Source organism: Typopeltis vanoorti, chromosome 11 (genome assembly GCF_054136105.1).
Source record: "Typopeltis vanoorti isolate ZY-2024b chromosome 11, IOZ_Tvanoo_1.0, whole genome shotgun sequence".
Taxonomy (NCBI): Eukaryota; Metazoa; Arthropoda; class Arachnida; order Uropygi; family Thelyphonidae; genus Typopeltis; species Typopeltis vanoorti.
In genome coordinates, this window is record NC_143559.1 from 87733665 (window position 1) to 87760628 (window position 26964).

General features: G+C 36.1%; 1 protein-coding gene across 2 annotated transcripts in view; it reads right to left on the reverse strand.

Moving 5' to 3' along the window:
- Positions 1 to 26964, reverse strand: part of LOC150101832 (uncharacterized) — a 572233-nt gene that overhangs the window by 28023 nt on the left and 517246 nt on the right. The window contains exon 24 of one of the 2 annotated variants that reach the window (XM_090400015.1): positions 4153 to 4201. In XM_090400015.1, the coding sequence (XP_090256141.1) occupies positions 4153 to 4201 (49 nt within the window). Of the gene's footprint in view, positions 1 to 4152; positions 4205 to 26964 lie in introns of both variants that reach the window. The other variant, XM_090400014.1, reaches the window with a different exon arrangement.

Below are 26964 nucleotides of genomic sequence, written 5' to 3' on the forward strand. Positions count from 1 at the left end.
CCTTGAAGGCACCCCAGCTAATAAACGACCATCAATATGGATTCCATCACTGCCAATCAACAGGAGATCTACTCACATATATCACCCATCTCTTGTTTTGCTAATCTTTCCTCTCCCATTCTGTTTAAGTGACCATATCATCTGGGATTAGCTCTACTAATGCATTCCTGGATGCAGTATGTGTATTCTATAAATATTTTCATGGCAAATGTTCATATGAGATAGCATCTATAATTCTCCTATTCAGTACTAATTCCATTGGAACATTTGGCTGCTGCCCAACATCCCTTCACAATACATCTTGAAATTCACAGAAGAAATTTCTTTTTTTCTCCTTCACCTCTGCTACTGCCTTATTGTGGAACAGTCTTCCCCCTTACGTGTTAACCAAGGAATACAATATACAAGCTTTTAAATCAAATGTAAACAATATCTCTTTTCCCAACACATTACCCATATATGGTACTAACGTTCTATAGGTTGATCAGCCAACCTCTCGTGTATAGGCTCAATATAAAGAGTCCCAAGAACTTGGCTTCTTGTGCAACTAGGATTAACGTTTGTCTTAGTCTGAGTTGTGACCCAGAACTCAGACTGAGACATGCATGGAAACTGTCTTGTGCTGTGAAAATCTGAACTCTTTATAAGTGTCCATTTTGAAAGATGATGAATGAATTGCTGCAACTGTCTTTTTATGATATTCATATTACATGAATGACAGAAGGTGGTAAATCATCCACACAGATGTTATGACATCTGAGTTGGAGGATTTTGATGAGATATTGAAAGCATTCTGGAAATGCAGTCAAATGGTGAACACATTATCAGCAAAGCTAAGCCAAACAGTGGGTCTATGTGGGGTAGAATTTAGAGCTTTAGTGCACTGTTTCTTAGCCACAACTATACTCTTGCACATATAAAAATTCCTAAAGAAGAAATTACACAATTCAGATCGAATGGGGATTCTAAGCCTTCCTACTCATATTGGCAACAATATCAGACTGGATGTTGCCAATGTACTAATTCAAGCAAAACCTCCAAAAAAGTAACCTGACCTATAAAGAATATGAATAACTATTGGAAGTCAAGTAGAATAATAAAATAGTAATTAATAAATCTGATAAGGGAAAAGCTACAGCAGTTCTAAACTACTATGATTACACATTAAAACTTGCTTCTTTACTTAAAGATTGTTCAACCTACAGTACCTTCCCTTAGACTATGACATGTCAATGCACAGATCAGATCACTTCATAGACTCCTTAAAAAGATCACCTCCTGGCCTATTGAATTTACTAATAAACTAAAACCATATAATTCTAGATCCCCCCATATATACAGACAACCTAAAATTCATAAATAGAATGTGCCATTTCGTCCAATTGTAAGATGCCACTGATTCACTCACATACAAATTAGCCAAACATTTAGCTAAAGTGCTCTCACAATATACTGACAACACTCGTTCACACATAAAAAACCTCGGCCTATTTTAAAGCCAATATAAAAAACTCACACTCCAACATTCTGACTATGGTCAGTTTCAATGTCTTGACCTATGTCCCACTCAAAGACACTTCGAGGAGTGTCTTTGAGTGGGACATAGGATATTTCTTATTCCAACGTAATTTCCTCCTGATGTTTCAGCCTTGTTTAAGTTCACTATAAATTCTGGCTATTTTGTTTGGCAAGGAAAATTCTACAGAGAAATAGAGGGGGGACAGCCGTGGGCTCTCTGCTTTCTTCCCCACCCCAACCCCAGCTAATTTCTTCATGGAAACATGTGAAGAGGAAAGCTCTAAACTCTGTCCCATATAGACCTGCTATTTGGCTATGCTTTGTTGAATGATGTGTTCTCCGTTTGACCACATGGTCTGGATGCTCCCAACATATTTTTAACACCCCTAAGCAATCAAAATCCCAAGATCCAGTTCACATTAGAAAAAGAAAATAACAACAGCCTTTCCTTCGTAATTTAATTACATGCCAGCCTAATGGATTCCTGGCATTCTCTATCTACAAAAAACCTTCACATTGCCCCCCCCCCCCCCCCCACACACACACAACTCTCTCTCTCAACAGTATGGAATTATTAAAACTTTATATAACAGGACTAAATTAATCAGTTCAGATAACAGTGCCCTTTCCACTGAATTTGACTACCTTCACAAAATCGTCATAAGCAAATCTTAAAAAACTACAACTTTTCAACTACTTACAGACCATATAAAAAATTAGTATCCCTTATCCATTCACCAAAGACCAGTCACATCCCTAGCCTGTGGCTGGTCTTTAGTGGAATCAGAGTTGCTGAACATAAGGATTATGCCTGTTTTCATACCTACAACCAGTGAGGACTTGCAGACCATGTTTTGGACACCAACCATAGATATGACAGAAGAAAGCCACTTGACTCCATCACAGCAAATATAAATACGAAAGACTTTTCCTTAAACCTTTAACCTAACCTCGACAAACTTGGTTGCATAAAACTGACCCAAATTTGGGAAGCTCACATCCTCTGTACTTCAGCCCCATCGCGCTCAATTTAGCCCACTAGAGGATACTATTTAGGACTCAAGGCCTATTCTCAGTTGACATGCTTCATTTTCATTACTTAGTGACTTGTTGACCATGCTTCGGACATCTGCCATAGAATACACTAAAAGAAAGCTACTTTACTCCTTTGCAGCAAATATAAACATGAGGCTTTTCTTTGAATGCGCCTGCATGTGCATATCTTATTATATATTGTTCCCTGATGATGGCAGTTTGACTTTGTTGAAATATTGGAAGTATTAATTAAGTTTATTTTTGTTAATATTAGTCTACATTGTAATTTCCTTAAAAAATACAGTTATGAATAGCCAATGTGTTGATATTCTTAACATAAAACTTTTTATATCATGCTTTAAAATATTAAAATAAATTGTATCTCAACATAAAAACAGTGAGTTTTTAAAATATATTTCCTTGAATTTAAGGACAGCAAAATAGTGCATGCCTAAGAACAGCATATACCCCAATGATGGCCCTGCGTGCAAGATTTCTAATGAGTAATGCAACAAATTATAGACCAATTAGAATTTCTGGTGTGGTCATCAAGGTACTAGGAAATGTCGGCTAGGAATTGAATCCAAAGGTGGGACGCAACCAACACTAGAATCCTCTTTGAAGACAGAACTGTTCTGTCAAAGGTAAGTCTTGCTTCAGCAATCTGTTTATGTTCTACAACAGAGTTGGACAAGGGAAATGGATATATGACAACACTTCTGGATTTTTTTGAAGGCATCTCACAGGATTCTGCCATAGCAGTTCTTATACAAACTCAAAAGGATGGGTCTGTAAAATAAACTTGTAACATAGATTGATGAGTCGCTGACCAATATATATCAGAAATGATGCTTGGTGCTGCTGAGTCTATAAAGGGGGGAGTCTATAGACTCCTCTAGGTGACCACAGATGACCAGTCTATAGTTGCCTAGATTCCAAGGAGATGGAAGACAGTTGAAAAGATTCAGAATCCAGTAATGAACATGATAATTGGCCTATGAACTTGTCCATGTGAGGACAGATTGATGGAATATGGTTCTATCACATCTCCAAAGCAGAGGAGAATACGTGGTTAGTAAAGGGATCTTATAGTATAGACACAAGTGAGATTTTGTAGCTTACGAGTGGTAGAGGTAGAACTTACAGTGATCCTGGAAACTGTCTAGAGATGTGATTAGGAAACATGAAGTCCAGGTTCTTCTCATGGCATGTAGTGAGTGTGTGTGTGTGTGTGTGTGTGGAATTGGATACTCTTAGATATGTGTCTTCTGTAAATATGTTCAAAAAAGAAATATACTAGGTATTTAAGTATGGGTATTTAAATGGCCATCCCTTGAAGAGTCCTTGGAATCCCAGGAGGAGCATTCAAAATAATAATGATTCAACAAGACACCTGATTAGTCAAATTCATATATTTAAATGTAAATAATAATTTTACATTTGAGGAATTCAGAATGATTGGATAAAAAAAAGGTTTAAATAGAAAAATGCAGATACTGTACATTCTAGCTACACTTGTATATGAGAACCAAAGTAGGAGTCATCTTAAATACAAACATTATACCAAATTACAAAATTTTGAATTTATAGTTTACCTACATGATTTAGAAATTGCTTGTTAACTTCTGTGTTGTCTGGATCAGTCATTCTGCTAGAAAAAATATCTTTTGATTATCAATGAATTAAAAATAAAATATCACATCATATTAGTATGAGCTTTCACTAAGAGGAAACCCCTACAAATATAAATTTGCTATCCATACCAGAAACTAAATAGACAATATACACAGATGCAGCATATATTTAGAATTATATTCATGTTAACTTTTTAATGAAATGCAATATTATTCATATTATATATGAATCTTAAATATAAGTTTTCACAAAACGAGATATACGATTATTGAAATATGGCAATATTGTAAAAAACTGAAACACTCATAAGAATGATAAAGGGTTTAATTTTAATATCAGTAACACTTTATACTACTCCTTTACTTACTTCAATAATTTAACAAGCCCTGTATCAATATTGCTGTTTGATGAAATGACAATGGGTCAGAACTTAACTTTTTGTTTAGGAAAGTTTTTAGAACTTTGTCATGTAACAGTTGGAGGGACTAGTGATAATCAGACTAGAGACTGTAGATATGAGAGTCCTGAGAAAGATTATAGGTGTGAACAGATGGCATCAATGGCAATATCATATTAAAAACGAGGATATTAGGAAAGAACTTGACATTGTCAACATCCAGGAATGCGTTAGCAGAGCTAATCTCAGGTGGTATGGTCACTTAAAAACAGAATGGGCGAAGAAAGATTAACAAAACAAGTGTTCTCTGCCAGAATGGCAGCAAAACGACCCAGAGGAAGACCAAGATATAGGTGGATTGATACGGTACAAAGAGTGCCTTAGATGATAGAAATATAAGATCTGATAATGTTGGAGTCTTGACAAGTAACAGACTGATTTAGAGGAAAATTGTAGATAGGAAGATTATGTATTTCCTAAATAATGTAATTATTGGAATAATTACATTATTTAGGAAATACATAGAGATGAGACCACTGCAAAAGACATTAGCAGAAGAAAAAAATAAAAACAAAAATTTGTCCTGCGAGTTCAAAGATGAAAGAAAGAGTGCTGAATAACTGTGGCAAGTATTTTAGATTTAGAACGGATTAAGAAAAGGATGAGGAATTACTGATGCCAATGATAACAATGACTACAGAAATATATACGGGGGGGAGGCAGAAACTGAAAGGCTGTGTGAAAGAGAGAGGAGCAAAATGGTAAAAGATGCTTCATTAATCAGCCTCTTTTATAGAGAAGAGAGTTGCTCTCTTCTGAAAGAAGAAGGAGTTTTTAGGGTTACTGCCTAATATATGAGAATAGTATCCAATAGTTGGACAGATCTGCAATTTATATAGACTTAATCTCTTCTCTGAAATAAAGTAATACTTTCAGAGAAAGCGAAAAACTAATTTCTTGGATGTTGAGAAGATGATATCTATAATATTTTTATGCCAAGAAAAATTGAAGGTCAGAATTATTCTGAGAAAAGAAACCTCATTTTGTCTGCTGATTTGGGTGTTATCAAAAGCAAGACTGGAAGAAAAGGGTGCATATTTTATTTTATTTTATTTATTTATTTTTTGCTAGTAGTAAAACAGTATTAAGTAACAGTATTTCACTAGCATCAAAATTAATGAAATTATCAGAATCTCCACTAAAGAATGGTTTGTAGATGAAAACTTAAGGTTGCAGAAGTTCATATTCTGGGTTTTTTGTTCATATTTACTAATTTAGAGACACAAAACACACGTGTTGAAATTATTACCAAATCACTTAAGGAACTGACAACGTAGATACGAATATAAATTAAATTACACTTTAATAAATATTTCCGATATTTCGGCAATGTCACGTTGCCATCTTCAAAAGGAACTTACAAAAAAAGGCACGTGCAGGTAGGCACTACAATACAGTAAATGAGAATGAAGTGATGACGCTATTGTTCTCCTAAAAGTCCTGATGGTGCCCCCTAGTGGGCTAAGTAGGTGCTCTTGGCCGTTGGACTGAAGGTCTGCTGATGAGGCTTACATGTAATGGGGTTCGAGAGTGCTTGACCTAGTAATTGCATCTGAGAATTTGACTGTAATGAATGTGACCACGTTGCCACCAACTGGTGAGAGTGATCATAGAGTCTTGACCTGGGGAGGTGGCTAAATGTGGGGAATTTTCAATTAAGACAGGTTACGTGGAATTACCGGGCTGGTAAGTATGACAAGCTTAGGAGATTGCTTGGTTCAGTGCCATGGCATGTAAAACTGCAAGGGCTGGATGTTGACAGTACGTGGGAGGTGGTTAAGGAGTGTTTGCAGGAGGTAATGGCTGATTGTATACCTAGAGTCCGAACAGTAAATCAAGTAGGGGTTAAATGGATGAATAATACCATTAAGCTTGAGCTGAAAAAAAAAAAAGAAAAAAGAAACAACTGTGGAGGGAATTTAAGGAGAAAAGTGACCGGCAGGCACACAAATGGTGTAAAGCACAGGCCAGAAGGGTAACGAGTGTGGTAAGAAAAGCAAAAGCAGATTATGAAAGGGAATTAGCCATGCAAGCTAAAGAGAATCCCAAACAGTTTTTTTCAATATGATGCAAGTAAAAGAAAAAATGTATACGGCAGAATGATTTTAAGGAATGCCAATGGTGGGGAGGTAACTGAATCAGTTGATATACTGGAATTACTGAGCGAGCACTTTGCATGAGCATATCATCGAGGTGGTGATATTGCAGGAATGAAGGAACCAACAGCTTATATGGGAAATGTGGTGAATGAAGGGGAGGTGAATAGTCTATTACAAAATCTCAATGTGATTACATCTATGGGATTGGATGGTATACCAGCTCATATTGTACGTGAAGAGGCTACAGAATTGTCAGTGCCATTGACCATTTTGTTTAATTTGAGTCTCGGGTCTGGGTTAGTCCTGAGGGGGTGGAAAGAGGGGAAAATAGTTCCACTGCATAAAGGTGGTTCCAAGACTGCTGTTGTAAATTACCGACCGATTAGCATATCAGGAATCATTGTCAAGGTCTTAGAGAAATTAGTCAAGAAAAGAATACAGGATTGGATAGATCAAAATGGGATATTGTATGGGGGACAACATGGTTTTGTGAAGGGTAGATCATGCCTCAGTAACTTGCTCACATTTTATAACACAGTGACGGCTGAACTGGATAGAGGTAATGGGTTTACAGTGATACTACTAAACCTTGCCAAGGCCTTTGACAGGATACCACATGGAATTCTAATCAGTAAACTGAAACATATGGGGATGGATATAGGGTTGGTGAGTGGATAGGAGGGTGGTTGACGGAGGGATATCAGAGAGTAGTTTATTCAGGAGTAGAGTCTAGAGTCCAAAAGACAGTCTGTGACTAGTGATGGGCTGCAGGGTTCTATTCTTGGATCACTGTTATTTAATTTGTTCATTAAAGATATAGGAAGGATCTGAGAGGAACTGTTCATTTGTTTGCTGATGACGCAAAGTTGGGTAGGGCAATAGTGAATGCACATGATGTCAAAATTTTGCAGGATGATTTGGATAGTTTAAAGGACTGGGCTAAGGAGAATGGATGTCAATTTAATGTGGCAAAATGTAAGATAATGCATTTTGGGGTGAAAAGATTAGCAGCAGTATACCACATTGGTGGAAGTGTACTCCGGGAGATTGATGAGGCCAGGGATAAGGGAGTGCTGGTGGATAGGGAGTTGAAGTTTAGGGAGTACATTGCTAAAGTGGCTAAATCAGTTTATCAAATCACTTGGTTACTGAAGAATACATTGATGAGCAGAGACAAGCAAGTTATTGTTCCTCTGTATCGAGCCTTGATAAGACCCCATCTTGACTATTGTGCCCAGATTTGGGCAACAGGGTTTCTTCTTGATGGGGAGGAGGTGGAGAGGATCCAGAGGCGAGTGACCAAGATGATAGCAGGTCTATGGAAGGACTAGGGGCCATCCATGGAAATTGAGCAAGGGTGTTAGAGCTAGGTTTTTTACTTGGAGAGTGGTGAATGAGTGGAATAAGTTGCCAGAGTCTGTTGTGGGTGCTATGACTGTGAATGAGTTCAAGGTGAGGTATGATAGATACTATGTGAATGTTGAATAGTTGTTCTTGACATGATGTTAGGGTCTCTCTCGATGAGTCTAAGGACTCCTTGGAGTTGCCCGTAATAATAATAATACCAAGTCCCTACAGCGCACCAAAACCTGGTTCGAGAGGAAATTCAAAGAAGCATGTGAAATGCTCAAACATAACCCAAATCTGAACAAAAATGATGGCCTAACCATTCCAAGAATGTGGAGGACCCATCTGCAACCTTTATAGCAACCAGAACAAGCCAAAGAAAAATCCCACTACAAGAAGACTTGGTGAAGTTTGTTTTTTCTTTTTCCCTTAACATTCCATAGCAACTTGAACTGTACAAGTCCTGAAGAAAATCAGAGTATAACAATCTGAACTGCACAAATTCAGAAGAATCTTAGCACATGAGGACTTTAGCAGAGTTTATTGTAGTTTTTTATTTATTAATTGTAAAAAAATCAAAAACTATGGCCTTTAAAGGACAAGATCCAGCAAGAACTAAAATAGTAATAGATAACAAGATCTTAGAATAGGTGAATTCATTTAACTACCTAGGATGTATGATCACATATGAAAATGAAAAAGATATAAACGCAAAAATTGCAAAATATTTAAACCAAACCTAGTTCAAAAACAAACCAGACTAAAAGTATACAATACATTAGTCCTACCAGTCTTAATGTATGGAAGCGAAATCTGGACAATAAAATAAAAAGACAAACAAAGATTAATAACAGCAGAAATGAAGTTTATGAGAAAAACTGCAAAGTATACCCTATTTGATCACAAAAGAAACGAAGAAATTATGAAAGAATTAAACCAAGAACCAGTAATAGAAAAAATTAAAAAACAAACATAAATGGATGGAACATAATCAAAGAATGAAAGCAGAAAGATTACCAACACAAGCCTTAAAGTACAAGCCATTAGGAAAAAGAAAACCAGGACGCCCTCTTCAACGATAACTTCAAAGGCCGGAACAGGCCACGCTAGGCCTAAATCCTTGATGCGCATGATGATGATTAATTATAAAAAAAAATATTTTATTTTATTTTTTATTATTTTATTTTTTAAATTTTATATACACATATATACTTATTTTTTTTTTTTTCAATTTTTATTTTATTTTATTTTAATTAATTATTGCTAGAGGTTTGGTTAAGAAAAAAGATTAATTAACAGCGTAGATTTAATTTACCAGTATAGAGTGCAAGAGCATGTAGCTTGGTTCCCTATACACATGTATCCTTATGAAGATGACCTCAATACAGGGATCGAAACGTCAAATGTTATTTTATTAATAATTAGTAAAATAATCATTTTAACACGTGTGTTTTGTGTCCCTAAATTAGTAAATATGAGTGCTGATCACTGTGTAACCTTACAAGAAAGAATGAGTTTTTTGTTGATATGTGTAATGTAACATTGATTAAATGAGAATGAGAAATGTAGTGTATTGTCATCAGAAAAACTCTGGATTAGATCTGCAGTCAACTGAGGAAGGCTGTTGATATCTAGAAGGAACAGAATAGGTGAAAGAGCAGAACTTTGTGAAACCCAAGAATTAGTTACACAGCTGATGGAAAAGATCTATCCACCAGCACATGTAAGTTGCAGAAAAAAGAGAGAGAGAGAGATAGAGCAGATAATGAGAGCTTGTGTTCCAAATCTGATTAAATGACTTAGCGATACCAACAGTAACACTTGAAATTCCCCAAAATTTTCTCTGGCATTTGTCCAAACATGGATAACACAAACAACAAGATCCCCTGTTCGCTGACAATCATTTAACTGGTTGAAAAGTTACAGGTAGCATAGAAGTGTTAATGGTTTTCTCCATTACTTAGAAAGGATTTTGGGAGAGAAACTGGGACAGTAATTTGATGATGAATTGTCTACTTATTTTTTTCAGGAATAAGTTAATATAGGTTTATTCTGAAAATGCAGAACATAGCAGTGGAATAGGAGAGCATGAAATAAAACTCAACTCTGGAGTAGAAATCTTCAGAATAATCAGTGAAATGCCATCAAGACCAAGACTTTTGGGTATTCAGGTTGGACAAGATTCTTCTTATCATTTCAGGCAAAAAATCAAAGGAGGCACTGAAAGTTGTGCACATGGAATGGTAGAAGAAAAATTCAAAATCATCCATGCAAGAACTGGATGGAAAAGTAAGACAGCACAACATTGGCTTTTTCCTGGATAATGATACAATGCCTGAGTGCAAAAGAGATAGAAGCAATGTCAGACAAAAGTTAAGAAAGAATATTTTAGAATATTAAGAAAGAATTCATTGGGAGAGGGGGCGCTAGTGGGTCAAGCGCTACGAATGTGCTTTGAAGAGCTCCTGATTCAGATAAGTTTTACTAGGAATAATTAAGTATATATGCGTAATTGTTTAAGTAAGAGCGGCTGTAAACGTTGTACGCTACCGATATTAGTAGTGTGGGGTTTTTTTTTCTTGCTTAAACTAAATACGAAAACGTTAATATTAGACCTAGTAACCTGCAGAGAAAAAAAATGGCAGCTGCATTGTCATTCCATGATTTTAATTTGGATTTCAGTAGGTTCGTTAAGTGTGAGGTCTGTTATATGTATTCCTTCGATTACATAAATGATTTGTGGATGTTTAGTGCGGATGGAAGAAGGGTGTGTGCGAAATGTGACCTGAACGAGGAATTGATGAATGCGAATATGAAGTTGATGACAGAAAGTGCTAGTACCGATTGTGTCGTGAGTGCACGTTTGAAAGAGAATGGCGAGAAAGACAGGCGAAAAAATGTTAAAAAATCAGGAAAAAAGAAAAAGAGCGATTTGACAACCGTAACGGATGTTAAAAGGGACGAAAGTGAGGCGGAAAGAAACGAAATTGAGAGAACGAATGAAAGTAGAAATGGCGTGGTGCAGAAACCGCAAGTAAAAAAAAATCGAAAGAATGAATGATAGCGAAAAAAGAATGACAGATGGCGAAAGTTGGACGCATGTTGGAACGAAAGTACTGAACCAAAGAAAGATGAATGACAGTAAAAGTGAGAAGAATGATAGCGAAAGTTGGACGCATGTTAGTCCGAAAGTACGGAAACAAAGAAAGATATGTGAGAGTGAAAGTGAGAAGAATGACAGTGAAAGTTGGACGTATGTTGGACCGAAAGTACGGAAACAAAGAAGGATGAATGAGAGGGAAAGTGAGAAGAGAGGGTCGAGAGTTAGAAAGATTTAATGATAGAGTGAATGTGTCGCGAGGTTCAGAAGGTGAATTGGATTGGATGAAGCAAGAAATGAAATGGATGCGGAATGAAATTAAGAGAATGCAGGTCAAAACTATTAAAATAAATCATGATGGCATGAAAGAGTTAACAAAAGATGAGCGAGTGGCGTTGTATGGCGACTCCATTATTAAAGGTGTGCTAGAGGATAAAATGCACAAGGTATGTTTTCCAGGCGGTAAAATGAGTAGAGTGATTGAGGCATTGAACATGAGGCGGGAATGAGCAAAAGAGTTAATTGTATTAATTGGAACAAATGATTTGAGAGAGAACAAAGAGCATGTCAAAATGAATGTCAGGAGACTGCTTGGAAAGATAAAGGAGAATAGTGTGACAGGAAGGGTGGTCAGTGTGTTGCCTAGGTATGATTGTGGTGAAATGAGGCGGAGAGCAAGGATTATGAATGATATTCTGGCTGAAATGTGTGAGGAGATGGGAGTACAGTTTGTTAATGTGTGGAATGAGTTTGAGGGAAGAAGTGAGCTGTATGGGAGCGATGGACTGCATTTGAGTGGTTATGGTGTGAGTCACTTGGAGAGACTGCTGCTGGAAGGTAGAGAAGTGAATAGAGAGAATGAATCAGATCGAGAGGGGAGTGATGTGGAAGAGCAGGAGAGTAAGACAGGAGAGATTGAAGGAGTGGAAATGAATGTGGAAGTGAGTGGTATGAGTATAGATAATGAGAGAATGGGTGTGCAAGAGGAGCAGGGAAACGGGGAGGCTCAGGGTGGACAGGGATACACAGCGTGAGAAAGGTGGATGCTCCAAGAGGAGGTGAGAGAATGTGTAGGCATGAAAGTAATGGGATGATCAGGGATCAAAAGGAAACAGATGGAATTGCAAAGGGTTCTAAAATGAAGAAGCAGAAAGGGAAATGGCCCCAGTCCAGCATGGAGAGATCACATCGAGTGAGTGGTATCAGTGGAACTAGCTGTAGATCCAGAAATGAGTTGTTGTGTTTGTATACCAATGCTAGAAGTATAAGAAACAAGGCAGATGAAATGGTTGCACTAATTGTGTCTGTGCACCCAGAGATTGTCGGAATAAGTGAGACATGGTTAGATGAGGATGACATCCTGACAGGAATAGAGATGGAAAGGTATGATGTGTTTCGTGAGGATAGAAGGGGTAAAAAGGGAGGGGGAGTGCTATTGATGATAGAGAAAGAGTTATGTCCATACAAGGTAGAGATGCAAGAGGGAAATGGGGCCAGTGGTTTTGAGGCAGTATGGTGTGAGATAGAGGTGAATAGAATCAAATACTTGGTGGGATGTTGTTATAGACCTGGTAATGTGGATGGTGGTGATAGTGAAATGTATAGTCAAATAAGCCAAGCAAATAAGAAAAGGGTGATCATTATGGGTGATTTTAATTATGGCAATATAGACTGGAATGAAGAGATAGCAACTGGAAGTAAAGAAAATGAGTTTCTTGAGTTTTTGAGGGATAACTACCTCAGACAGTATGTAACAGAGGGCACAAGAGGATTAAGGGTCTTGGATTTGGTCATCTCATCGGAGGATGTAATTATCAATGAGGTATCAAATCATCCACCAATTGGTGAAAGTGACCATGAGGTGATTACTTGGGTGGTTGCCAGCAGTGCAAGGACCCCTGTGAAAAAAGGGTATATGTGGAACTACAAGGGGGGTGATTATGAAGAGCTCAGGAGACAGCTTGCAGGTGTAGCATGGAATGAGGAGTTAGCTGGAAAAGAGATCAATGCAGCTTGGGGGATTTTCAAAAACTATCTAGCAGATGTAATGTCTAAATGTATTCCAAGGGTGAGAAGATTAAATAAGGTAGGTGTGAGATGGATGAATAAAGAGATCAAGCATGCGATACAGAGAAAAAGGGCATTGTGGAGGCAGCATAAGAGAAGTGGAAGTAACCAATTTCATGAGTTCTACAAAGACCAGGCAAGGAGAGTGACTTGGTTGGTGAGAGTAGCTAAAGAGAGGTATGAACAGCAGTTAGCTAATGAAGCTAAAAAGAATCCTAGGGAGTTCTTTCGATATGTAGCCAGCAAAAGAAAGAATGATTATGGAAGGATGACATTGATTGGAGGAAATGGTATAAAGACAGCTGTTGCAGAATGTGTGGTGGAGATACTTAATGAGCAGTTCATAAAGATCTTTCAATCTTGTGAATGTGACTTCATGGAGAGATTAAGAGCAGTTGATGATGGGGAGGAGAGACTGACTGTAAGTGAGCAAGAGGCGTTTAGGGAGTTGAGTAAACTAGATGTAAATAAGGCTGTGGGACTTGATAATATATCACCGCGTATTCTGAAGGAATGTGCCAGAGAGTTGACACCTGCCTTGACATATTTTTTTAATACGAGTCTTGCACTTGTTCAAGTCCCTAAAGAGTGGAAGGAGGGCAAGATTGTGCCACTTCATAAAGGAGGTGATCGAACTCAAGCATCAAACTATAGGCCTATCTGTGTGTCGGGTGTTGTGGTTAAGTTGTTGGAGAAGCTTGTGAGAACTAGAATCCAGAGTTGGGTTGACAACAATGGTATAATCTTTGATGGACAGCATGGATTTGCTAAAGGGAGGTCGTGTTTTAGTAATCTACTTACTTATTACAATAAAGTGACTGCTTCCTTGGACAGAGGAGAAGGATACACAGTAATATACTTGGATTTCGCAAAAGCTTTTGATAGAGTGCCTCATGATAAGTTGACAGTCAAACTAGAGCAGATGGGGTTGGATATTAGATTAGTGCATTGGATTGGAGACTGGCTATCTGATAGGTATCAACAAGTTGTGTATGGGGGTGCAATATCCAGGAAAAGGAAAGTCACTAGTGGAGTGCCTCAGGGATCTGTTTTAGGGCCATTACTATTTAACTTGTATATTAATGATATTGGCGAAGATTTTGATGGAGATATTCAGTTGTTTGCAGATGATGCAAAGTTGGGACGAACCATAAAGAGTAGTGAAGATGTTGTGGCCTTGCAAGAAGACTTGAATAAATTGATTGATTGGGCAAGCAAATGGGGATATGAGTTCAATGTTGCAAAATGTAAGGTTTTAAAATTTGGAAAACAAAGATGGGATGCAGAATTTATGCTTGGTAAGAATATATTGTTGGAAGTAGAGGAAATAAGAGATCTGGGAGTGATAGTGGATAAGGATCTAAAATTTAGGGGTCACATCGCCAAAATTGTGAAGACAACACAAAGACTTCTGGGAATGATGAGGAGGACACTGACGTGTAGAAGTAGGGAGATTCTTGTTCCATTGTATAAGGCTTTGATTAGGCCACACATGGACTATTGTGCCCAGATTTGGTCACCTGGTTTTCAGAAGGATGAAGAGATGTTGGAAAGGGTCCAAAGGCGACTGACTAAGGTAGTTTCTGACCTCTGGAATGTCGAGTATGAGGAAAGATTGAAAAGATGTAATTTGCAGAGACTAGTGGAGAGAAGGAAGAGGGGAGATATGATAGAGACCTACAAGTTGGTAAGGGGTTGCTATAGGATCAATGGTTGAGAAGTTCTACAGCGAATAGTGGGAGATCAGGAGAGAACCGGAGGTCATCCCTGGAAACTGTATAAAGAGGGTGTGAGTAGGGGAGTGAGAGGCAGGTTTTTTTCGTGCAGAGTTGTGAATGATTGGAATGCCTTGCCTGAGAGTGTGGTGTCTGCAAGGAGTTTGAATGTGTTTAAGACCCGGTATGATGAGGTGTGTGTGAGATAAAAGGACCTCCTAGATGAGTCTTTGACTCCATGAGGTCTTGTTTAATAATAATAATAATATGGTTTGGAAAATATGGTTTGGATATCCGGACATCCAAACCATATTTTTTAATATGGTTTGGATGTCCGGAAAAACCCCTAACTCTTGGAAAAAAGCACTGGTCATCCCAATCTATAAAAAAGGAAATAAAGACAATTGCAATAATTATAGGGGAATTAGCCTGCTGAATACAGGATATAAAATATATGCAGGAATATTAAAAGAGAAACTAAGCAGCATTGTAGAAAACAAATTACTAGAAGAATGGCTTCCGAAAAGGAAGAATGGCTTCCGAAAAGGCTGATCCTGCATAGATCCAATTTTTACTTTAAAATTATTAATAGAAAAGAGAAGAGAATTTCAAAAAGAAACACATGTGGCGTTTATTGATTATGAAAAAGCTTTTGACAAAATTAGTCGACAAAAATTGTTTAAAATATTAACCAATTTAAACATACCAAACCAACTTTTACAATCTATTCAAGAAATATATACAGGAAATAAAATAGCAGTTAAATTAGAACACACCTCAGAATGGAAAGATATATCAAGAGGAGTACGACAAGGATGTACCCTCTCACCTCTGCTTTTCAATATATATATAAATAAAATATTAACAATCTGGAAACAGCATAACCCATTTGGTATACAAATGACCCCGCAAATGAAGATAGATACACTACTATTTGCAGATGATCAAATAGTATTAGCTACATCAAAAGATGACTTACAAAGATCATTAAAATCATTAAATGATATCTCAAAGCAATATAATATGACAATATCCAAAGAAAAAACAAAAATAATGGCATTCAAAGGAGAAAACCCAATAAGAAGTAAAATAGTGATAGATAATAAAATACTAGAACAAGTAAACACTTTCAGATACTTGGGATGTGATCTATCATACGAAGAAGAAAAAGACATAGACACTAAAATATCAAACTTTGTCAAAGTAAATGGCATAATAAACAGTATATTTAAGTCATCCCTGGTACAAAACCACACTAGAATCAGACTATATAATGTCTTGTCAAAACCAACTCTACTATACGGAAGCGAAACATGGACCATGAAAAGGAAAGATGAAAAACGAATTCAAACAGCAGAAATGAAGTTCCTCAGAAAAACAGCTGGATATACCAAGTGGGACCACAAAACAAATGAAGAAATCTTACAATCCCTAAAAATCAAACCAATTAATTACTACATAAGACAGTATAAACAAAAATGGCTAGAACATTTAAATCGAATGGACAACAGCAGACTACCAAAAATATTATACAGATACAAAATAAGTGGAAAAAGAAGAATCGGAAGACCAAGAAAGAGATGGCATGAGACCAGAACAGGCCACATGGCCTATATTCCATGTTAGGAAGAAGAAGAAGATATTGAACAAGCTAAGTGTGTTTATTTACAATAAAAATATTATAAAGGTAAATGAAAAGTTAAAATGAGAAATTTATTTAGATGTAATGAGTAATTGGGATTTCTTTCTCCACATTGTCTTTTTAGCAGACGCTGTATCAGTATTTGATGTTTCCATATAATTACTCCACATAAGCAAGTGCAGGACTTAGACAGGAACATAAGGACACAGTGGCAACATGCAGATATACTACAAACTCAAGATACTTTAGACCACTACATATCACTCTTGAATTCTTCCCTTCAGTTAAAACAAACTGTTGGTTATTTAGAACTCTGATGTTATTGGATTCTGCCTGTATTCAAAAATGTTTCAAAATTTTTAAATGATTAAGTGGAACTACAAGGGGGGTGATTATGAAGAACTCAGGAGACAGCTTGCGGGTGTAGCATGGAATGAGGAGTTAGCTGGAAAAGAGATCAATGCAGCTTGGGGGATTTTCAAAAACTATCTAGCAGATGTAATGTCTAAATGTATTCCAAGGGTGAGAAGATTAAATAAGGTAGGTGTGAGATGGATGAATAAAGAGATCAAGCATGCGATACAGAGAAAAAGGGCATTGTGGAGGCAGCATAAGAGAAGTAGAAATAACCAATTTCATGAGGTCTACAAAGACCAGGCAAGGAGGGTGACTTGGTTGATGAGAGTAGCTAAAGAAAGGTATAAACAGCAGTTAGCTAATGAAGCCAAAAAGAATCCTAGGGAGTTCTTTCGATATGTAGCCAGCAAAAGAAAGAATGATTATGGAAGGATGACATTGATTGGAGAAAATGGTATAAAGACAGCTGTTGCAGAATGTGTGGTGGAGATACTTAAAGAGCAGTTCATAAAGATCTTTCAATCTTGTGAATGTGACTTTGTGGAGAGATTGAGAGCAGTTGATGATGGGGTGGAGAGACTGACTGTAAGTGAGCAAGAGGCGTTTAGGGAGTTGAGTAAACTAGATGTAAATAAGGCTGTGAGACTTGATAATATATCACTGCATATTCTGAAGGAAAGTGCCAGAGAGTTGACACCTGCCTTGACATATTTTTTTAATACGAGTCTTGCACTTGGTCAAGTTCCTAAGGAGTGGAAGGAGGACAAGATTGTGCCACTTCATAAAGGAGGTGATCGAACTCAAGCATCAAACTATAGGCCTATCTGTGTGTCAGGTTTTGTGGTTAAGTTGTTGGAAAAGCTTGCGAGAACTAGGATCTAGAGTTGGGTTGACAACAATGGTATAATCTTTGATGGACAGCATGGATTTGCTAAAGGGAGGTCATGTTTTAGTAATCTACTTACTTATTACAATAAAGTGACTGCTTCCTTGGACAGAGGAGAAGGATACACAGTAATATACTTGGATTTCGCAAAAGCTTTTGATAGAGTACCTCATGATAAGTTGACAGTGAAACTAGAGAAGATGGGGTTAGATATTAGATTAGTGCATTGAATTGGAGACTGGCTATCTGATAGGTATCAATAAGTTGTGTATGGGGGTGCGATATCCAGGAAAAGGAAAGTCACTAGTGGAGTGCCTCAGGGGTCTGTTTTAGGGCCATTACTATTTAACTTGTATATTAATGATATTGGCGAAGATTTGGATGGAGACATTCAGTTATTTGCAGATGATGCAAAGTTGGGACGAACCATAAAGAGTAGTGAAGATATTGTGGCCTTGCAAGAAGACTTGAATAAATTGATTGATTGGGCAAGCAAATGGGGATGTAAGTTCAATGTTGCAAAATGTAAGGTTTTAAAATTTGGAAAACAAAGATGGGATGCAGAATTTATGCTTGGTAAGAATATATTGTTGGAAGTAGAGGAAATAAGAGATCTGGGAGTGATAGTGGATAAGGATCTAAAATTTAGGGGTCACATCGCTAAAATTGTGAAGACTTCTGGGAATGATGCAGAGCACACTGACGTGTAGAAGTAGGGAGATTCTTGTTCCGTTGTATAAGGCTTTGATTAGGCCACACATGGACTATTGTGCCCAGATTTGGTCACCAGGTTTTTAGAAGGACGAAGCGATGTTGGAAAGGGTCCAAAGCCGACTGACTAAAGTAGTTTCTGACCTCTGGAATGTCGAGTATGATGAAAGATTGAGAAGATGTAATTTGCAGAGTCTGGTGGAGAGAAGGAAGAGGGGAGATATCATAGAGACCTACAAGTTGGTAAGGGGTTGTTATAAGATCAATGGTGGAGAAGTTCTACAGAGAATAGTGGGAGATCAGGGGAGAACCAGAGGTCATCCCTGGAAACAGTATAAAGAGGGTGTGAGTAGGGGTGTGAGAGGCAGGTTTTTTTTGTGTAGAGTTGTGAATGATTGGAAGGCCTTGCCTGAGAGTGTGGTGTCTGCAAGGATTTTGAGTATGTTTAAGGCTCGGTATGATGAGATGTGTGTGTGATAAAACGACCTCCCAGATGAGTCTTTAACTCCGTGAGATCTTGGGATAATAATAATAATTATTATTATTATTATTATTATTGTTATTAGGACTTATATTTATGCTACTGCTTTTATAACTGTAAACATTCAAAAGTTTGATCAAATGCTTTAACTTTTTTTGTGACTTAACACAATTCAGAACATATCCAACCCTTCCCTATCTATTAGAAAATTTTAATTTCTCCTGTCCCCATCTGCACATACACAAATAAGATGTGACATCAATTAAGAATTATCCCTTACAGATATTTGTGGAATTGTAAACAATAATAGCAAAGGTCAAGAGTTCAATATCTATGCAGAATTTATATCCACATGACTAAAGAGACAATATATTATGCCTACTGCATTTCTGATTCTAATTTGAATGTCAAAAACAGAAAATGATTTGTTGATAGTGATTTGAAGAAAATTATGTGAATGAACATTACTATTAGTATTATTGTATGGGCACCTCCATGGAGTCTGAAGAACTCATTATGGGAGATCCAAGCTATCCACACAGTATTTATCATACCTCTTCTTGAACTCATTACAGACAAAGCACTCATAACTGTCTCTAGCAACCCATTTCATTCATTCACTCACCACTCTTGAAGCAAAAAATCTAGTCCCCACACCCCCCCTACCAGCTACTTTCTTACTCAACTTCCAGAGATGAAATCTTGTTCTGTCCCTTTAACCAAGTGCAAAAAGACTTCTCCTGTATTCTATAAAACCCCTTATGTAACTTAAATTATGTTACTATCATATTCCCTCTTTTTTTGCTTGTCAACCCACTCCTGTAATGCACAAATCCACTCACACCATCTTGATCACTCGCTTCTGGATCCTCTCTACTAATTCCCGATCCCTGAAAAATCCAGGTGATCAGAGCTGAACACAGTAATCCAGATGTGCATACAAAGAGGAATAACAACATCCTTGTTTCTATTTATTAGTGTGTTCTTCAATAGCTCAGTAATCCTATGAGCTACCTTGGCAACCTTAGCAATATGCCCTCTAAACTTTAACTCTCTATCTACTACCACTTCCAAATCCCTAGTTTCATCAATGTAGTACACAGCTTGTAATCTATTTATCCCAAAATGCATACCTTTGCATTTCTTCACATTAAACTGACACCTATTATCTTTTGTCCATAATGACAGTTTATTTACATCATCTTTCACATTGCCTTGATTAACTATTACCCCTATCCAATTTTGCATCATCAGCAAACATTTGAATATCCACCCCCTTCAATTTTTTCCTGTATCATTTATGTACAAATTAAACAGTCACCTTCATTCTGCTCCTCCAAGGTACTTTTTGGTATTTATCAGCCACCCTCATATCTATAAAACCACTGTCGTATTCATCCCTATTTGCTCTAATTTGTGTAACAGAGTTCCATTTGGTATTTTGTCAAATGCCTTTGTGAAATCCAGCAGAATCATGGTGTGGTCATTCCCATTATCCAACTCAGCTGTCAGTCTATTATAAAAGTTAGTAAATTACTAAAGCATGATTGACCCTTCACAAAGCCATGCTGCCCCCTGATAGAGTATCATACTCTTATCCACCCATTCCTGAATTCTTTTTGACTAGTTTTTACAGTACTTTTACCACCACTCCTGAGATACTGATTGGTCTATTTGCTACTGCAGTCTTAGAGCCTCCTATATGCAAAGAAATTATTTTGCCTTCTTTCTGCAATGTTCCTTGGAACTCTGCCAGAGCCGAGACTTCAATTAAAGAACCTGGTCCGAGGCACTGCAAGTTCCCTTGCACCTTCTCATAAAATGTGAGCTGACATCCTGCCTAATCCCACAGTTGTACTTACATTGAGATTCTGCAATATCCTAAGAACCTCTAATTCATCCACCTCTGTCCCCACACTAGTCCCTGTAACATGTCACAGCAGGAAATCACATGAATGATAATCTTTACCCTGCTCGGGTAGTTTCTTCTTGTGATCTGATTTTGCCTCCCTTACCATGCTGGTCGCCTTTCTCCTCATATACCCTTCACAACAATTTCTTTCTTTCTTTAAGCTCATGCTTAATGATACTACTCATCCATCTAACTTCTAGCTGATTTACTCTCCTGACTTTGGATATACAGTGTGATATTACTTCTTCCAGATCCCTCGATTATCTCCTATGCACTATGAGCATCTTTCCCTTGCAGATTTCTATGCCTTGAATTATGACATGCTAACCCTAAGCATGTCATAATCACCTGCTTTGTAGTTCCACATATATCCCTTCTTAACTGGAATTTCCACATGTTTTGTTACCTCCCAAATCAAGATCAAATGGTCACCTTTCCCAATTGAAGGCAATGTGGCCACCTTGGTTATGGATAGCTATTCTGATCCTATAACTAGATACAATACTCTCCTACCCTGAGTAACTTCCATCATATGCTGCTAAAAGTAATTATCTCTCAGTAGATCTATAAGGTTTGGATCTCCTGTGATGTGTCTCCGGACTCGATGGAGATGCTGTAAATAATAACAATAATAATAAATTCCATTTCCATTCTGCCACGTGATCTTTCTTCCTTCCAGACTATATCTTCATAATTACTGGGGGGAGGGCATAAATAATAATTACTTGACCTACACTCATCATACTAATCTGCTGATGCATGTCTTCCTGATCATTCCTACAACCTCTGTCATATATAAGCAACCAACTAAATATTTTCTCTTATTGGTTTCAATCCTGCACCAGAATGTTTCAAAAGAGTAGCCACACTTCCATCTGTCTCTTAATTTTTGGCTGCAATTTATCTACTATCATCAGCAGTACCTGCCAGAATCCTATTTTCCCTATCCTTCCTGAAAATACTAAACCCTTCACATTCTATCCCTGTAACTGCATCATCTACTATAAATTAAAGATGCCAAGAAATTATATTCTTGGCATTAATCCTTTATCCAAGTGTAAGCAAACCAAGTTTGCGCCTGAAGTAATTTCAGGCATCATCTACTGTTAAGCAATTCTCACTGATGCCTATAACTTTTGAAAAGGTTGCACTAACCAATGCCAGAAACTCCTTCCTCTTCTGGCATTTCTGATATTTCTGGCATTAGTATATGGAGACTTCCTGAATTAACTACTCTATTCAATATTGTTGCTTGAGAGACCAGGTTCTGCATTTTTTTTTTTTTTTGGGTCATACACACACACACACACTTGCCTGCATCCACCCTAACTGCTTAAGTTATCCCGACTTTGTGCTTCAGCACTCTTGGTGAACAAAGACTCTCTCTCTCGAAACCTGATACCAAAACCATTCAAGTACAGACTGTCAGCATTACACAAATCCTTTTTTTCTGTCAAACTCAGACCATAGGTCCACAAACCCTACATCATTCCTTCTACATATTGATTCATTTGCTATCAATGCCCTCCTCAATTCATCTCTATCCTGGCATGGTAGGACACAATTTTCACCTTAGCGATATGTTTACCAAGATTAACATGACAGAAAGTAGAGTTTCTGTCTTAAAAATTCCCAGGAGAAACTCCCGAGGAAATTTTTGCATGTTTCTTGTCTTGAGAAAAACAGCTTGAGACTCAAGACATTTCTTATATTTTTAAATGTGAGACAGAACAATGTCAAGTTTATTGTATTTTTTATAATTTTAGTAAAATGTGTATTATATCATATAGATTATAGATGATGATTAAACTTTAATTGCAAATTATTCATCATCATGCATATCAAGGATTTAGGCCTAGCATGGCCTGTTCCGGCTTTAGAAGTCATGATTGAATCGTTTAAGAGGACATCCTGGTTTTCTTTTTCCTAATGGCTTGTACTTTAAGGGTTCTTTTGGTAATCTTTCTGTTTTCATTCTTTGAACGTAAACATGAACATAAATATGAAACATAAAAACATGAAAAAATATGAACATAAATGGATGTTCCATCCATATGTTTATATTTTTTAATTTTTTCTATTACTGGTTCTTGGCTTAATTCTTTCATAATTTCTTCATTTCTTTTGTGATCAAATAGAGTATACTTTGCAGTTTTTCTCATAAACTTAATTTCTGCTGTTGTTAATCTTTGTCTTTTTGTTTTATTGTCCAGATTTCGCTTCCATACATTAAGATAGGGCTAATGTATTGTATACTTTTAGTCTGGTTTGTTTTTGAACTAGGTTTGGTTTAAATATAGAGTTAATTACACTTGTTATTTTTAAATATTTTGCAATTTTTACATTTATATCTTTTTCATTTTCATATGTGATCGTACATCCTAGGTAGTTAAATGAATTCACCTGTTCTAAGATCTTGTTATCTATTACTATTTTAGTTCTTGCCCTTTAAAGGCCATAGTTTTTGATTTTTTTCTGTTGATATTATCATACCATAATCTTTGGATATCTCATTTAGATCTAAAATAGCTTTCTGTAGTTTATCTTCAGAATTTGTAATTATTATTTGGTCGTCGGCAAAGAGGAGAGTGTTTAAGTTTACTGTAGGAGAAAGTTTAATTCCTTGATGTAAATTTTTATTCCATTTTATTATTATTTCATTTAAGTAGATATTAAAAGAGTTGCTGAGAGGGGGACATCCCTGTCGGATCCCTTGGTTTATCTCTCTCGTATATGATAGCTCGTGATTTAATCTTATTTGTATTTGATTATTTTCATATATACTTGTGATAGCTTTTAGGATATTATTTGGTATTTGTCTTTCTTTTAATATGTTAAATAATATGTTTCTTTTAACTTTGTCAAATGCTTTTTCAAAGTCAAGTAAATTGTAAATTTACTTGACTTTGAGTTTGTAAATTGTATTCTCTTCTTTTCTCTATTACTAATTTTAGGCAAAAGGCCGGGTCTATACATGATCGTCCTTTTCTAAATCCATTCTGTACTTCTAAAATAAAGTTTTCGGAATATTTCATTAGTTTGCTATTTAAGATTCTGCTATATATATTGTAACAGGAATTTAGTATACTGATACCTCTATAGTTTTTAGGGTCATCTCTATTACCTTTTTTAAAGATAGGAATCACAACTGCTTTTTTCCATTCTATTGGGGGGGGGATACCAGTTGAATAAATTTTATTTAAAAATAATAAGAGTCTTTCTTTGAATCTAGTTCCTGCATATTTATATAGTTCTGAACCTAGTTTATCTTCTCCAGGTGATTTTCCATTTCTTGTAGGCTGATTTCTAATTCTTCTTTAGTTATTTCCTTTTCATTTTCATTAATTGTTTGCCAGTTGTCTTTTTTTAAATATTTGTCTGTCCACAATTTTGTGTAGTAATTTAGAAATTCTTCTAATTTCAATTCAGTGTTTAATTTTATGTTTTCTTGGGTATCTGCATTTAAGTGTTTCAAAATTTTATATACATTGGGTCTTATTTTATATAAATCATGTTCTAAATTAGAAACAAATTTGTTCCATGATTCTCTATGTCTTTTTCTGACTTCTCTTTTAGCTATGGGTCTTATTCTTTTATATTCTATTTCATCTTCAAATCTTTTACTGCTTAACCATTTGTGATAGGCTTCTTTTTTCTTTTTGATTATTTCTTTCATTGTATCATCCCAGATCTTCAGTTTTTTCCTTTTATTGAATTTTATGGTCTTTCCTAAGCTTTCATTTGCTGCTGCATTTAGTATCGTTTTTATATTAAACCATTCTATTTCTATTTCTTCATTTTGTCTAGATATTGGTTAATTCTTTGTTCATATAGCCATTGTACATTTGTGTCATTCAATAGTCTAGTTTTATAAACAAATGTTTCAATCTTTCTTTCTGTTCTTGTTACTTGTAGCCATTTAGGTGGTAATCTTAATTTTATTTTAACAAGGAAGTGGTCACTGCATATTTCATATCCTCTGTGAACTCTAACATCTAGTGAAAATTTTGATATCTTTTCATTTAGTATAAAGTAATCTAATATTGATTTCCATCCTCTTGCTGCCCAAGTATATTTATGTATGTCTTTATGTTTATAGAAGGAATTCATTATTTTTAGGTTATTATAAACTACAAAGTCAATCAATTTTTTACCATTCCTGTTTAGAGTATGTTCTCCATGTATTCCTATATTATTATTAATTTTCGTGTTTCCAATCTTGCATTTAAGTCTTCTGCTAAAATTATGTAATTATTTTTATTTATTTTATTATATATGTTTTGTAGCTGATTATAAAAATCAATATTATCTTGTTCTCTTCCCTCTTCTGGGGCATATAAACCAATTATTGTTAAATAGCCTCTATCTATTTTTATTCTAGCTTCTATTATTCTTTCATTCCATAATTTATAATGTTTAAACTGTTTTGAAAGGGAGTTATGAATCCAAATCAAGACTCCTGCTTGTGCTCTTTGGTCTCTGTAAACTCCACTGTATATCACATTAAAATTTTCAGTTCTCATGGTTCCTTTTAATTTCTTTTTTGTTTCAGTTATTACTGCTATTTTAAAATTTCTTTCATTTAATAATTGGTCTAATTCCATTTCTTTATATGCTATTCCTCTTACATTCCAGTTTGCTATGTGTATTATATTTTGTCATTTCGATTTTTGTTTTACCTTTTCTATTCCAGGGTCGTTTCCTATAGATTCAATCCAATTATCTTTTTCTGTCAACGTAATAGTAGAATTATGTTCTCCATGTCAGGGGACTAGCCTGATGATGGAATAGTTCAGTGGTAGGGCTGCTACCTTAAGGCTTCCGAACTAGCCTTCTTCAGAATTTAAACCCATAGGAGGAATAGGGTATGTTGAAGGGGGAAAGAGTAGATTATAGAAGAATTACAGTAAGGTTTATAGAGAGGGCATAGTTGTAAGGCCAGAAATGAAAAGACCCCATGGCCCTCGAGTACTCTAATAGCACAGGGGTCATAAAATAAGAAGATTTGGATAATAAGGCCTTATAGGAAAGATTAAAGTAAGTGGATCTTCCTCAAAGTAGTAGAAGGAGAGGAGATAGATCCAGCTAGGGGTCCATGGGAGTGCCGCTTCCCTTACAATCAAGATGATTGTCCCTTATGGCCCTGTTGGTCCACGAGTCCTTATTCAGTATATTCGGACCATCCCATCATATGCGCGTGCGCACACACACACATGGTGGACTCCCCTATCTGCCACCCAGGAGACGTACTCTCTAGGGGTTACAGGGTCCCCCAAGAACGCATCCCCTGGGTGGCATTGTATTATTATTTAAAATAATAATACAATGTTATCATTATATGAGTTAATATGACTATAATTAAGGTTGCCAAAACAGCCTTAATTGCAAATTATTGCAGCTGTTAAATGGTTTCATTAAGTATGATGTTATTTGTTATTTTATACATTGATTTGTGTTTCTTTTAAATAATAATACAATGTTATCATTATATGAGTTAATATGACTATAATTAAGGTTGCCAAAACAGCCTTAATAGACATTTTTATTACACTTAGCCACTCAAAGTCAGTCTGTTAATTAAATGAAAACAAAAGATCACTACCAGCGATGAACTTTAATGCTAGAATGTATGGTGAAGTTATTATTTTTCATTTTTATTTTGAAATTTGGATCGCATCTGATAATTTGTCTTCTTATTAAAAATTAAAATTATTACTTATAATTTTAATTTTTCTTAATTTTATAATTTTAATATTTTCACTTTAGCTTGAAAATGAAAACAAATCAATCCAATGTTTGGAAACATTTCAAGAAATATAAAAATGAGGAAGCAGTTAAGTTCAGATGAGAAATTAAGAGCACACGCACAAATCATATTTTAAAAGAATGGGTGATTTCTACATTAGCAGAAAATCAACCATTAATAGTAAAAAAAAAATAGTAGAAAGTATGTATCAGAAAGCTGTATATGGGGATGCAGTATCCTAAAAGAGGAAGGTCAT